Genomic DNA, 15,417 nt, shown 5'->3' with positions numbered 1-15,417 from the left:
ATTAATATTCATCTCTTTCATTTTTCTATCAATAGAATCAAACTCATCAGCCAAGAAGTTTGTCCCCTCATCACTGAAAGATGCTACATCAATTAAAGCTGAAGCTTTACAAGATAACCTCATATGTCTAGACATCAAACACCTTTCTGGATCGTCGACCAAATTTTGCTCAGCCATAGTGTATAGTACGCCAACTTTTGCATCTTTTGTCCACCGTTTGAGTATATACTGATCAGGTAAGTGGAACACTTGGTTGATACGAAAGAATGCTAACATATGCCTGCACGGAATACCCTCAAATTGAAATTTCATGCAACTACATGATATATCGTCTCTTTGTATGTCATGCGTAAGCAGCCTATGTTTGGCAGAAGAAGAACCTTGAAAATTAATGATATTGTAAACCCCAAACTCAATTCCGATAGATGCTTGTTGCACGTAATAACCATGACTCAGACTAATTTCATTTTGAAACTCCAACCATTTGTTTTTCGTGTATACATTCACCATTTGCAGTTCCATTGGCCAGTTCGATTTAACCTTTGGCCGCTCGTTCATATCAGTATGATCGGCAACTAACTCATTGTGTCTTTGGTGTCGAAGTGCCTTATTGAAACGAATTATAAAATCCATCAATGAGTTCTTGCTACAGACGTACCTCTTGAAAAATACATGTGAAATTTCAGACCTCTGACTACTTGACATTCCTGCAGAAAATACATGGTTGAAATAAGCCGGCACCCACTTATGCCGCAACTCATACATCAATGACAGCCAATCATTTTCTACCAAGTTAGCACAATTCATAACATCTTCCCATGATCTCTCAAATTCAATAGAAGTCGTAGAATGTACGATGACATTTTTTATGCTTTGATAGTGGTCACGGAAAGTCACCGGGTTCAATTTATCTGGGAATTTGTTTAGAATGTGCCACAAACAATATCGATGTATTGTTTTAGGGAAAACTTCAGCTATGGCTTTCGTTATAGCAGGATCCTGGTCAGTTATGATCAAGTTTGGTGCTCCTTTAGGCATGACATCCAGAAACTTATTAAGCAACCAAACAAAAGAATCAGTTTTCTCATCACTCAAAAATCCACAACCAAAAATAATGGTCTGATGATGATGATTAACTCCTACAAATGGTGCAAAAATCATCCCATATTTGTTGGTGTTATACGTTGTATCAAACACCACTACATCACCAAATGCAGTGTATGCCCTCCTTGAAACAGGATCCGCCCAAAAACACCGAATAAATCTATTGTCTGAATCAGTCTCGTAATCAAAAAAGAAAGTTGAGCTCTTGTCTTTCTCAGACATAAAGAAATCAATCAATGTTTCGGCATCAATATCCTTGTGCTCATCCCTAAGCGTTTTCTCGTAGTTTCTTATATCTCTTTCTGTGCAACCAACATGTTCAGGTCCTCCAGACTCTATTTCAAACAATCGCATTTGTTGACAAGTAGGTACATTCGCTTCTGCAAACTGTTGACTCAGTGCTTTCTTTGCTGCAGAAACAGTACGATGTGAGCGCAACAAATGCACCTTTGAAGGAGTTGATAGTGGATGATTATGACTTTCCATGAAGGTACTAATAACCCAACCAAGACCGGTTTGTTCCTTCACAACTGAAATCTTTGACTTGCATCCAGTTCGAATCTCACCACGAGCTCTTTCCTTTATTGGTTCATCACTTTTTGATTGTTTACTCCATCTGATTGCATCTGTATGTCCTTTTAAAGCATACAAATTTTTTCCAGATAACTTCTTTTGTTTTTTTACTTTTTTTTGCTATTGCTCATTCTTGCACTAAAACCAGATTCTCGTGCATATTGGTTGTAGAACGAAAACGCCTCGTCTAAAGATTCGAATTTCATCCCAATCTTTGGCTTTTGATTGTCTCCAACTTGAGGAATGTATGACATTTCATCGCCGCTGTTTTCGTCCATTCTATAAATATGAAAATAGCAAAATTAAAATTGATACACATAAATTCAGGTGACGTGAACGCACTCACAAATTAAACATGTTCACCACTAATCTACAATCTTGTTTTTATTTTAAAAAGTTTAGTAGTGATTCACGAGAATGAGACGCAGCTAATCACTTAGATAAACTCTATGGTCTTTCTTTCATCTTTAGCTTCGTGTGTTCCCCTTTGCCAACCTCCTCTCTTAATTTAATATGAAATTTACAGAACAACCACCGAAACCCCATTTAAAATCCAACAGCTTGACCCTTGGTTTTTCAAACACAAGATCTATTATCAACAAATCCTAAATTACAAATATCTTGGGAATATGAAATTTAAAATACATGAAATTTACCTTCTGATTTCGAAATAACCCGCAATAGATCTCCGGAATACCGCAAGGAAATTGAAGCTACTTGCCAAGTTGGGTTTCGGTGAGGAAATTTGGGCACAAGAAATTTTGGGGAAGGAAAGTACGCCTAGCACAGCCACTGAATTGAAGATTCCACCCATGTCCTCGTAAAATTGTTTTTATATCTGTCCGATTTTTTTAAAAAATTTAGACATTTAGCGATGGTTTTTAATTAAAAACCGTCGCAAAACGTTGTTTCGTCGCATCCACATGGGCGCCTGCACAGCTGTTTTAAAAAAATAAAATGCACACGTAGGCGCCAGCTCACGGTTACCCTGCACCCAAGGGTGCAGGGTAACAACCCTCTATATATATATATATATATATATATATATATATATATATATATATATATATATATATTCAAAAACTTTTCGATGTTAAATAATATTTGTTTAAATGTTTATATATTTGTGTAAACTGCGGAGTTGGGTTGGAGCATTTTTATTGTACCACATAACTCATGTGGTACACATTACACATACAATTGATTTTTATGTGGTCTAAAATCTCTATTTTTTTGCTGAGCTGAGATGCACATACATTACACATAAAAAGACAAAAAAAAGAAAAAAAATCGATTGCGCACTGAGTGCGTAGCATATACAGGAACGACAAGTATTTCACAAGATATATATGCATTTGAAAAAAAAAAAAACAAAGAAATTTCAGATAACTTTATGACAAATTACCAAGGATTTTACACTCTTACTTAATGTAGCACCATAGAGAAGAAGAGAAAGTAACCTGAATGATGGATGTGTCCCAGTTGAGATGTTTGCAATCTCACTGGAAACGTTTCCATCAGACCCACTGCATGAAAATGCATTTAATTTTTCAGCCTTACTAGAAAATGAAATATTAGGAGCCCAAAAGAAGACTAATTAGTTTAAACACCTGAGATCTATGAAAGGGGAAGCCAAAGAGAGGTTGCAGCAGTCAAAATAGACCATCAGACGGCCCTTTCCATTGATTCTACGGATTGATCAGACCCGCACTCCAACATTCAATGGCAAAGATTCATCAAGTTCCTTCGGCCTTCAGGTGAGCCAATACTGAATGAAGTAAGAAAAATATTAACCACTTTATGCTTACTTTCTAAATCGATTCAAAATTCGAAATTTTTACTTTTTTGTTTCGAATTTGGATCTATTCGAACTAATCTTCGGATAGTTAAAATTCGAGAATGAAATATCGAAAGCTCGAAATGTCTGAATACTCTATATATATTTAATACATAATTAATATTATATCAATAAAATATTAATATTCGCGAGCGGCTCGTAAACTATCGAATAAAATAATTTGAGTTCGAGTTCGGCTCGAAAAAAGTTCGAACATGTTCGATAGATTCAAATATAAATTAAATATTTATGCTCATTTGTTTACAACCTTACATGTGTGCAAATATTGGATGTGCAAACAGTAGGATGAGCGACTTCCAGATGAGACAGTATGTCTTATTTATGACAGCTTTCATGCTGACCAAATTTTGCACTGTGAACTCTTGGTACACTCCTTGGTATAAAATTGGCATTAGTTTTTTAAACACCAGAAAAAACAAATTTTAATTGTAAAAAATTAAATGCATAACTACAAAAAAAATGAATAAGATAATGTGAGGAACAGAAGTTTTAATTTCAAGATTTTCTTTAATCGAACAAAGAGATAAAACTAGTCTGATACATAACAGTCAATCCAATAAGATTGCTAGTGCTTGAGTTGGAGAAGCTGTTTTATGAAATCATAAGATACAACTACCAGAATAATCCAAGTGCTCGATTACGCTTTCGGCAACAGCGAATGAAAATGAATTCTGGAGGACTGGAGGAGCCACAAATGTGACAAAATGTGTATTTTTCCATACATATGCATGAACGTAATCATATATAAACCTCGAAATTCATTATTTAATGCTAGCACATATAAAATTTGCTCTTTAAATCTTACCAACTACAGAGAACCACCAAATTTTCCAGAATCAATCACTTCAATGGTCCCTGCTTCGGTGATAATAGTAGGAAATAAATCCTTCCATTTATTCTGAAATATAACAAAGCAGATTTGTACTTGAAAGAAGGAAGTAGTATATAATATGTTGGAAAAAGATAGCAAACAAAATTTATACCGAATAGAGAAGCATTTCAATTAAATGTGTTGCAGCAACTGCCACTACGCCTGAATCTTTTGAAGATTCAATCCAAGCACTCGCAGTTTTTAAATGATTTGCCTTCGGAAAAAGCTTATATTAAATATCGTTATGTATGAGGCTTCTCCCATCTGTTGTGCACTTGATCCCCACAGGCTCTTTCAGGTGTAAAAGCTCCACAAGCTCATCCATGACAGTAGCAGCTATCTCAATAAATGAAGAGTTTTTGAGTCCTTTTATTTTGAAATCTGAGGCTCAACACAATTACAAAAAAATGTGTTCTACATAAAAATTATTTAGCACCTTTGTTTTGAGTCCTTTTATTTTGAAACCGGAACTTTATTTGCGTAGGGTCGAGACTTAGTTCCCTGCTCAATTGCTGCCTTTGGTTCTCATCTGGATGTGGGCAATTCTGAAAAAAAAAAAAAAAAAAAACTGCATTCAAATCATCAGCACCAAAGAATCTTTCAACAAAAGTATAAAGTAAGGTGGAAAAATATTAAATAGTTTGAAAATAATATAAGTATATTTGTTTATATTTTCTGGGAAATGAAAACATTTCAAAAAGCATAAACAGACATGGCTCATTAGGAACCCCCAAATTTCTCCTTGCATTAAAATCCCTCAATTTCGATAAAGAGTTAAGTGATGGAAGATTGTTATCACATAATTATTGGGAGATAAAAACTACAACAGACGGGAAAATAATGAATTCATCATGGAATAACAACAAAGACGGGAAAATATTTTTAAGTGGCTTATGTATTAAAATGTGTAATCTGAGATTTACCACAGCAATATGGTGAGAATAAAATATTTCTACTAAAATACAGGAGTTAAAATTTAATATTTACGCTTCCAGCAGCTGAATTTGTCGCTCAGAGTGCCGTAGATTTTGTATCTCGTCCTTTTGCGAGTTGGGGATTTCTTTGTCACCTGATCAACTTTCTCCTTCAGCAGAATGCATATCTTTGTTTCAAATGATGAGAAATCTTTTTTATTCCTAGCAGCACAATTTCGCCGGGTCAAAATAAGCATAAAAAATGATTCAGAATAGGAAATATGCTGTCAATAATAAGAAAAATGATGGATGAAAAAGGCCTTTAAAATAGTCCACATTTTTAAATGCTTCTACGTTTGTATTTCTTTGCTTATGTAAGTTGGAGATATAATGATGCTGAATGCAAGAGTAGCAAACTAGGAGATAAACAGATCTGTGCATGTATCGTTCAGTTATAAACTAAAATGACTGAGATTTAGCTTGGATGATTTGTCACCTGTTTTCACTTACTTCAATATGTAGTATTGTCCAGAATTATCTCAACAAACTTTTAAGATGAAATAATTAAGAGAATATTAAGTGGATAATTTAGATAACTTCAGAGAACTATAACACAAGGATGCACATGCATATGATGCTGCATATAAAGGTGGATGCAGAGGACAAACCTCCCAGTATTTATTCAATTCCAAATTTATTGGCTTATAATGTGGATTGAGGAATAGATCATCCATGCTTCGGATTTGGATATTAAAATCACAATCTGCCATTCATTAATGAGGATTCCTCATTATCAGGTAGCATGGGTATTCCTCATCTATCATTACAAGTTCATTTATACAGGAAGATGCATGAAAACTTATCACAATTATAATTATATAAATAAGACGTTCTTATTCGCCAAACCAAAATAAGCATCAAAAAATGATCCAGAATAAGAAATATGCTGTCAATGATAATAAACATGACACAGATGAAATGGCCTACAAAATGGTCCACACATTTTTTTATGCTTCTACATTTGTATTTCTTTGTTATATATGTAAGTTGGAGAAATAATGAAGCTGGATCCAAGTACAACAAACTGAGATAAACTAAGCACTCATCTAGTTCAGAAATCATAAAAGACATGCAAGCAATCTAGAAGCATGTAGTCTATGAGAAGCAATTACGAGATAAACAGATATGTGCATGTATCATTCAACTATAAACTAGAAAGATTGGGATTTAGCTTGGACGATTTGTCACCCGTATTTCACTTACTTCAATATGGAGTATTGTGCTGAATTATCGCAATAAACTTTAAAATGAAATAACTAAGAGAAGATGAAGTAGATAATCAAGATCACTTTTGAGAATTATAAAGTAATGATGCACATGCATATGATGTTGTATAAAGGTGAGTTCAGAGAACAAACCTTCCAGTATTTATTCACTTCTTTCAAAAGAACCAGCTATGGTTCAATCAATAAGGTGACAAAGAACGTTTCAAAAAGGGGTGGGGGAATAAATTCGTAAAACGATTCAAAATTTATTGGCTCACTATTGGATTAAGGAATATATTATCCAGGCTTCAGATATGGACATTAAAATTACAATATACTATTCATTAATGAGGATCCTTCAAGATATAAAGCAAGGAAATAAATTAATGGTAATTACTAGTGAATAAAAAACAAAGTATGCTTGTTATAATTATTTGAATATAGTTTAAGACGACCATAAATCTTAAACATCACTGTCCACCATTTCCAAATTGTAATATTTTTCTTCAGAGACCAATGAATCAAAACAAAAACCATTTCCACCCCTTATTTTGGGACTTAGCTTCATATTTCACATTTCTTAAATAGTTACTGCTCGAATAATGCTGATCTATTTTTTAAACCAAGAGCTATACTTGGGAAAAAGAGCTAATATTAAAACCACCTCACCTTTAATCAATCTGGGAACTTTTTTCCAATCGAATGAAGTCATCGTTCAAAAATTCCAAAGACGAGGATATATGCAGAGGTATTTAAGATACATTCATACATATATTAAACATACTAACAATTTTACAATACTCGAGCATGAAGCAGTGTTTTCCCTTTGTTCAACCAAAATCCTCATTTTACCTGAAGAACAAAAAGCTCACAGATATATGTACTGTAGGGGACTAAAAATATCACGTTCAATTCAAAATTTAAGAAACTCTCTGACTCAATACAACTATACAAGGCATGTAGCTGAAGGTGACTGGCCAATTATTTTTCTTGTAATTTTTTTCAAAAATTGTTTCAAAATTGCGCAATCGAATCGAATCTCTCTGCCTTGTATTCAACTGCTCCAATGCATGATAAATTTCTATGAATTAAACTCAATAAATTCTAGTTTCTACTATTCAACTCACACCAATACTAAGCCTCTAAATCAAAATAATGAAAAGCAAGGTCCCTATCAGAACAAAGAAAAAATGAAACACTCAACCACTTGATGTTCAAATATCATTAAACAACAAGTATTAAGATCAATGCACAACACTAGCAGATCATAGACAAATAACAAACCATACAATGAACTAACGAGTTTCAAAACTTGACCAAAAAATAAAAGCAATTAATAAGCTACAAAGCTACTGTAAATGTATCACCGGAGATCAAGATAACGTGTACATCATTTAGGAATCCATTGTATCTTTAAAAAAAAACATACTCTGTCATCTATTATTCAAGAGAAAACACCCAACCATGCTAAACACTTCATGGAGTGCCAACTTCGGCTGGCGTATTTGCCACAATTGACAAAGCATGTAATCCACCCTGTAATTCTTCTTGCAATAAGCTGTAAATCAATCTGTGCCTCTTAACCAAACTTTTCCCTTCAAATTCTTCAGAAACCACTTTTACATTGAAATGTGTCTCAGCGTCACTTCCTCGAAACCCTGAATGTCCGGCATGCTGATAAGATACATCCTCAACTTCCAATTCTAAGGGGCGGAGCTCTTTTTCCAGCATCTCTTTAATCCGAATCCCTCTACTGCCCAACAAACTTCCGTTGCCTGAGTCATTATTTACACCAGTAAAAGTCTCACTAGATTTTGATCCATCATCTCTGGCACCATCATTCGATTCCAAATTTGAATTTTCAACCTGTCCTTTTCCAAATTCTTCACCGGTTAAATTTCCAGCCTTTTCAGCTTCAACATACAGCTGCAAAGCCTTCTTTTGCATCAGTTTCAACATATTCAAGAACCCATTATTCCGAGAAGGAGTTAAACTCTGTTGCAATCCCAAAAGCACCACAAAATCAGGTGATACCCTCACAATCTCATCCACGGGCCGGCCCGATAGACCTTGAACTAGAAGTGCAGCGAGCCCTTTAGTGAGAACTGAATCAGAATCGGCCTCAAAGATAACATTTTTATCACTATCAAGGTATGCTCTGACCCACACCTGAGAAACACAACCTTGCACCTTGTTATCACTGGTTTTATATTGAGATTCCAAAGGTTTCAGATTTCTTCCATAGAATAACAACTGTTCATACTTGGCCTTTGGTTCTTGAACTCCCCGGAAAAGATTGACAATTTCCTGTAGCTTAGGTGGGAGCTCCTCAACGGGTTGAAGAGAAACCGAAGGCGAAGATGAAGACGGCGGAGCAGAAAATTTGGGGTTTTTGGTATGTATTCTTTGCATAGTAACGGGATTAAAGAAGGACAATTTATGGGGTGGCGACGATAACAAAGGTGAGGCTTTTATTGTATTAGAAATTTGGGTGTTTGAGTGGTGGAAGAGGGGGGAGTATGGGATTCTGCTGAAAATTGACATGAGATTTCGATTTCTGATGCCGAATCGCGACTTTAAATTCACAGAAAATTTTCTTGGGCCCTGATTTTGCAGCAACGCTTTGAAGAAGGCGAGAGAGGTCGACGATGATGTAATGGATTTCTTCGGTATCATGTCCGTTAAAATTCAGAGAAGCAGCCGAAGACGACAAAACAAATTAGAAATAAGAACACTATTAATTTTAGGTAGAAACAAAAGGAACCATATTAATTTGTAATAAAATTTAAGAAAATAATTACAAAAATTTACGTAAAACATTATCACGGATTGTATTTTGTGAGATGAATATGTTAAACGGATACGTTATTCGATTCATTGGGACTAAAAGCCAAATCAAATCAATAGTCAACTTGTTCACGCAATCCCCATTGATCTGGTATTAATTTGTTCTGGGATATCATTCGAATCAAAGCTTGAATAGCTGAATTTTCTGCTCTGGAGTGGAATTAGTTATACCTGAAAAGGTTGAAAAACGTATATTTTCATGGTTTTTACGGCTCTAATTAAATATCTGTTTGTCAACAAGTGAAATTAAGGGGGTGTGTATTCAATATATGAGATTTATTGACTTTTAATTATTTTTGTAGATTTTAAAAATCTAGATATATTCAATTAAGACTTTTATATAATATAGAAGTTTAGTGGTATTCAAAATAGACTTTCATAGAATTTTAAAAAGTCAAGTGATATTCAACATTGACTTTTAAAAACTCTATAAAGCCTATAGGTATTCAAATTTACCATACACTTTTGATAAGTTCATGGAATTCATTAACATACAAACATTAAAGTCTAAGGTACAACTATAAATTGTAAAAACTTGTATTTGGTTCAACCTAAAGATTTGGATGGATTTTTAAAACTTCTAACTCATACACAAGCTATTTATTTTTCTCTCTATCGCTTCACATCACCTCTCTTCTTATCTTATCTCCTCTGAATATCAATTGACTTTTAAAAACTCTATAAAGTCTATAGGCATTAAAATTTTCCATACACTTTTAAGAACTTCATGAAATTCATTAACATACGAACATTAAAGTCTAAGGTATAACTATAAATTATAAAAACTTGTATTTGGTTCAACCCAAAGATTTGGATGGATTTTTAAAACTTCTAACTCATACACAAGCTATTTATTTTTCTCTCTATCGCTTCACATCACATATCTTCTTATCTTCTCTCCTCTCATCTATCTCTATCACTCTCTCAAATTTTCGAAATGTATCTCTATACATATTTTTATATTTCATTTTCAAATTTTTCATTTTTTGGCTGATTGTTCTTTTAATAATTTTTTATTTTAATATCACAGGAAATTTTGAATTCTATAATTGATTTTGTGATTTTTAATTTATGATTTATACAAATTAATGTAATATTCAATAATAATAAAAGATGATCCAAAAAAAATGTTGCTTAATTCTTAATAATTGAATAGTCTCGTAACAACCATGATTTTTTAAATTCATTTTAGCATTTTCAATTAATATGTAAGCTATGATATTTTTATACAAAATTATATTCACACAATACTAAATAATATTCTTTTCACATGTATATTATCAATTTAAAAACAAGGTTACAGATTAATCATTTGATGTATTTTAAAAGTTTACAAACATATGTACAAACCCACATATATACACATGTAAGGATTAAATGATTTAGTTTTTAAATAAGTAAATTTATTTGTTAATATAAATATTGAAAAATAATTTCAAACTGAATATGTTATATATGTCAATTAATTATTGGTTCAAAGAAATTAATAAAAAATAATATGTTATGATTAAGTACAAAATTTATAAAATTCTATAAAAAAAAAAAAAAGTCCACAAGAGTCTATTAAAATCTTACAAAAAAGTCTACATAAATCTGTGAGATTTTGTAAAAGTCAATAAAAATCTATCAAATCAATAAAAGTCTGCCATTTGAAAAAGTCATTATGTGAGGCCCGGGGCCGAAGAGGGCGGGGGGTGATCGCCGGTGCCATGAGGTGGCACGGACAATGAGCGGCTCCTGGCAGGCTTCTAGGTGGAGGGAACATGAATGAACTGTTCTCACACCGGAAGGAGAGGGATTCTGAGACTGTTCAATGTAATGGACTGTACAGTTGAAGATGGCTTAAAAGATTTGATTGGTACTACTCATATCATGAAGGTGCATCTTCTTTTCGGTAGCTCATCACATAAGAACTCCAAAGTTAAGCGTGCTTGACTTGGGGAAATTTTGGGATGGGTGACCTCCTGGGAAGTTTCTCAGGGTGCGTGTGAGTGAGGACATAAGCACGCTGGAAAGACTCGTCTTGATACAGTGAGGATAGTCGTCGAATCTGGGACGTTACAAGTGGTATCAGAGCCGACCTCTCAGAGTACGGTGTGGTTCGGGGACGAACCAAGCGGAAGCTGATGGGCATGTGAGGCCCGGGGCCGAAGAGGGCGGGGGGTGATCGCCGGTGCCATGAGGTGGCACGGACAATGAGCGGCTCCTGGCAGGCTTCTAGGTGGAGGGAACATGAATGAACTGTTCTCACACCGGAAGGAGAGGGATTCTGAGACTGTTCAATGTAATGGACTGTACAGTTGAAGATGGCTTAAAAGATTTGATTGGTACTGCTCATATCATGAAGGTGCATCTTCTTTTCGGTAGCTCATCACATAAGAACTCCAAAGTTAAGCGTGCTTGACTTGGGGAAATTTTGGGATGGGTGACCTCCTGGGAAGTTTCTCAGGGTGCGTGTGAGTGAGGACATAAGCACGCTGGAAAGACTCGTCTTGATACAGTGAGGATAGTCGTCGAATCTGGGACGTTACACATTAAAAGTCATCAAAACTCTGAATTGAATACACCCCCCTAAGAATCAATACAATTAGAGTAAATTTAAATATGTATAAGAATTATTTTCGAGTTATGATATTATTGTAAAAATAATAAATTTGAAAATATTAAATATACATGGTATTCAAAATTTCAAGCCAATAAATATATGGAATACGAAATCCAGTACACGAAATATATTTATTTTGAAAATTAAGGCTGAGATATTCATCAAATTTGAAAGAAAATATTATTTACAAAGCAGTTTTTCTCAACAAAGAAGCATCTTGAAACTATGGAAGAAACATCTCGTAATTAATGGAAGGAGTATCTCGATATTTATGGAAGGAGCATCTCGATATTTATGGAAGGAGCATCTCGATATTTATGGAAGAATTATCTCAAAATTTTGGTAGAAATATCATCTCAATTATGGTAAGATTTTCACATCACCCCTATAAATACAACCATCTCATACTCAAAAAGCACACCTTCAAATTCACTATATATTTCGAAAGTCCTCAAGTACTGCAACAATTTTTAAGATTTTGCAAAGCGGAGTTTTGCCATTTTTCGTGTGATACATTCAGGCCAAGATTCAGTAATGAACAGATCTCCACCGTTCATAATTTAGTGGACGTAAGTGAATGTAGTGTGCAAGTTTAATCCAACAGTGCAATAAGTCGCAAATAATTCTGCATGACAACTGCTTTTTTGGTTGAAGTGCTACTGCGTTTTGGAAGTGTCGTTTACATGATCCTTATGTTATTTTTGAATATTTCGAGCAATACTAAGGTAAGTGGGCTTGTTTTAAAATATACTGTGTACGAATTATTTCGTTTTTGAAAATTTCAGTCGATCGACATTATTCTGCTTCTACCCTTTCTTGATATGATTATCATATGTTCTATGTTTTGACATTGTGAGGATTCAACTAGATATAGGTGAGACTCCCAAAACATGATAAGTATGACCCTTACACTGTGGTATTGTAACCGTTATATGACCTCGACCCATTAGATGAGTGAATCTTAGGGACTGATATACGTAAACCGTAGAAAGTAGATGAATCTCAGTGCCTATGCCGAGTTATGCTCATGTTTATGCTTATGATATATGATACCAAATATGTTGTGCATGATATGCTGCTTTTTCGAAGATCATGTGTATTTGTTATATATGCTCCTTCCATAAATATGGTAAGATTTTCACATCACCCCTATAAATACAACCATCTCATACTCAAAAAGCACACCTTCAAATTCACTATATATTTCGAAAGTCCTCAAGTACTGCAACAATTTTTAAGATTTTGCAAAGCGGAGTTTTGCCATTTTTCGTGTGATACATTCAGGCCAAGATTCAGTAATGAACAGATCTCCACCGTTCATAATTTAGTGGACGTAAGTGAATGTAGTGTGCAAGTTTAATCCAACAGTGCAATAAGTCGCAAATAATTCTGCATGACAACTGCTTTTTTGGTTGAAGTGCTACTGCGTTTTGGAAGTGTCGTTTACATGATCCTTATGTTATTTTTGAATATTTCGAGCAATACTAAGGTAAGTGGGCTTGTTTTAAAATATACTGTGTACGAATTATTTCGTTTTTGAAAATTTCAGTCGATCGACATTATTCTGCTTCTACCCTTTCTTGATATGATTATCATATGTTCTATGTTTTGACATTGTGAGGATTCAACTAGATATAGGTGAGACTCCCAAAACATGATAAGTATGACCCTTACACTGTGGTATTGTAACCGTTATATGACCTCGACCCATTAGATGAGTGAATCTTAGGGACTGATATACGTAAACCGTAGAAAGTAGATGAATCTCAGTGCCTATGCCGAGTTATGCTCATGTTTATGCTTATGATATATGATACCAAATATGTTGTGCATGATATGCTGCTTTTTCGAAGATCATGTGTATTTGTTATATATGTGCTCGAACGGCCCACACTTACTGAGTGACGACCATATCACTCACCCCTTACTCTACCATCCCCAGATAAGTCAGAAGAGGAAATCGAGGAAGATAAACAAGACTAGTTTTGGGACTGATAATAAGATGAATTAAGAAATTTATTTTAATTTTCGCTTATTTAAGGATTTTATTTCCCGTTGTAAACACTTCCGCATATTTAATCGTTTTAAGAATCTACATTGTAAAGACAATTTTATGATTGATTATGAGTAATTAACTGGTTTTCTGTTTATAATATACTACAAGGCTAGCAGTTTTCAATTGTGTGGTTGTAAAACAGCGTCGGTGTCGACTAACTATGGTCTCGGGGCGTGAAACTTTATAGCTCATAATAAATATCTGGTTGTCAACAAATGAAATTGAGAATCAATACACTTGGAGTAAATTTAAATATGCATAAGAAAACAAGAACCTAAAATAACAATGAGATTCAAAAATTAGTAATCTAAGCTCCAAAGAGAGCAGATAAGCCTATTACGACCAGAAACATAAGTTGATCGCTGCGTAGATGCAATTTATCTGAATGAACACCAATCATTACCATAGAAAATAAAGTTTAAAAACTCAACTTTACATTCATTCACATGGTTAAAACTAAAAGATACATAAATCCGAACAAGAACAAATGAATGATTTCGTTTGAAAATACAGTAGGTAAAACTGAAACGGTATAGCAAACCGAGAATACATACCAATACCTAGTACTGGTAAAAAAAATAGAGATCAAAATAAATAACTCTTGCGGTCTAGAATTAAAAAAAATAATAGGTTGATACATTAAATATCTTGTATACATAGAACATCTGGCATAACATAGATATGTACGAAATACAGTGTACTTAAAAGAGAATCGTCATATCTGGTATGTGCTTTGAGAATCAAGTTGGACGACTGTTTCTAAGGATACAATGGGACAACCAGCAGTAACCCAGCACGAAAAACTTTATGAGTACCTGAACTTTATCACGAGTTGAACCGGAACAGCAAGAGGCAGAGACAAGAAGATAGATGAAAATAATATGTGAGATATGTTTAAAAAATGTGAGAGAGAACCTCTTGACCAATATTTTTACACATTCACAGCGTGTAATTCGATATAAGCTCGTTCATGAAATATTGTTTTCCTTTGTGAGACAATCTTCTTTCACACTTAATCATTCAGTTATCGAGGTCATGAGGTGCTTATTCAATTTCTATTCAAAATGGAAAAATTCCAATAGTCCTCCGAAGTCCAAAGTCCAACAATGATAGGGTCTCTTTAACAGTTTAAATTGAAATATGCAATTGCAAGAATTGAGTTTCATAGATTTTTATTAGTTTTATTATTTATAATGCAATAATTACTAAATCATAAATCCAAACTTTATTTATTTAAACATTAGTAATAGAAAGCAAAATGAATTGGAAATGACATTATAATTTGTTGAATTTGAAATCTATCTTTATAAAACTATGTAAATAT

At 33.9% G+C, this 15,417-nt stretch overlaps 2 protein-coding genes across 2 annotated transcripts; both read right to left on the bottom strand.

Moving 5' to 3' along the window:
• Positions 1-70: 70 nt before the first annotated feature.
• LOC140803703 (protein FAR1-RELATED SEQUENCE 5-like) lies at positions 71-6,054 on the bottom strand. The gene is made up of 10 exons (XM_073159598.1): positions 5,989-6,054; positions 5,476-5,604; positions 4,843-4,951; positions 4,693-4,787; positions 4,519-4,620; positions 4,348-4,433; positions 3,138-3,203; positions 1,789-1,956; positions 143-1,720; positions 71-83 (listed from the first exon to the last, which is right to left on the bottom strand). Exons 1-10 carry the CDS (start codon positions 6,052-6,054, stop codon positions 71-73), a joined length of 2,412 nt encoding a protein of 803 aa, XP_073015699.1.
• LOC140827195 (sufE-like protein 1, chloroplastic/mitochondrial) lies at positions 3,013-9,314 on the bottom strand. The gene is made up of 7 exons (XM_073189820.1): positions 8,015-9,314; positions 5,394-5,542; positions 4,519-4,951; positions 4,341-4,433; positions 3,788-3,908; positions 3,288-3,445; positions 3,013-3,203 (listed from the first exon to the last, which is right to left on the bottom strand). Exon 1 carries the CDS (start codon positions 9,259-9,261, stop codon positions 8,062-8,064), a length of 1,200 nt encoding a protein of 399 aa, XP_073045921.1. The 5' UTR covers positions 9,262-9,314; the 3' UTR covers positions 3,013-3,203; positions 3,288-3,445; positions 3,788-3,908; positions 4,341-4,433; positions 4,519-4,951; positions 5,394-5,542; positions 8,015-8,061.
• Positions 9,315-15,417: the final 6,103 nt, after the last annotated feature.

This window comes from Primulina eburnea, chromosome 1, assembly GCF_022965805.1.
Source record: "Primulina eburnea isolate SZY01 chromosome 1, ASM2296580v1, whole genome shotgun sequence".
NCBI classification, from domain to species: Eukaryota; Viridiplantae; Streptophyta; class Magnoliopsida; order Lamiales; family Gesneriaceae; genus Primulina; species Primulina eburnea.
This window is presented reverse-complemented; position numbering and strand designations above follow the sequence as displayed.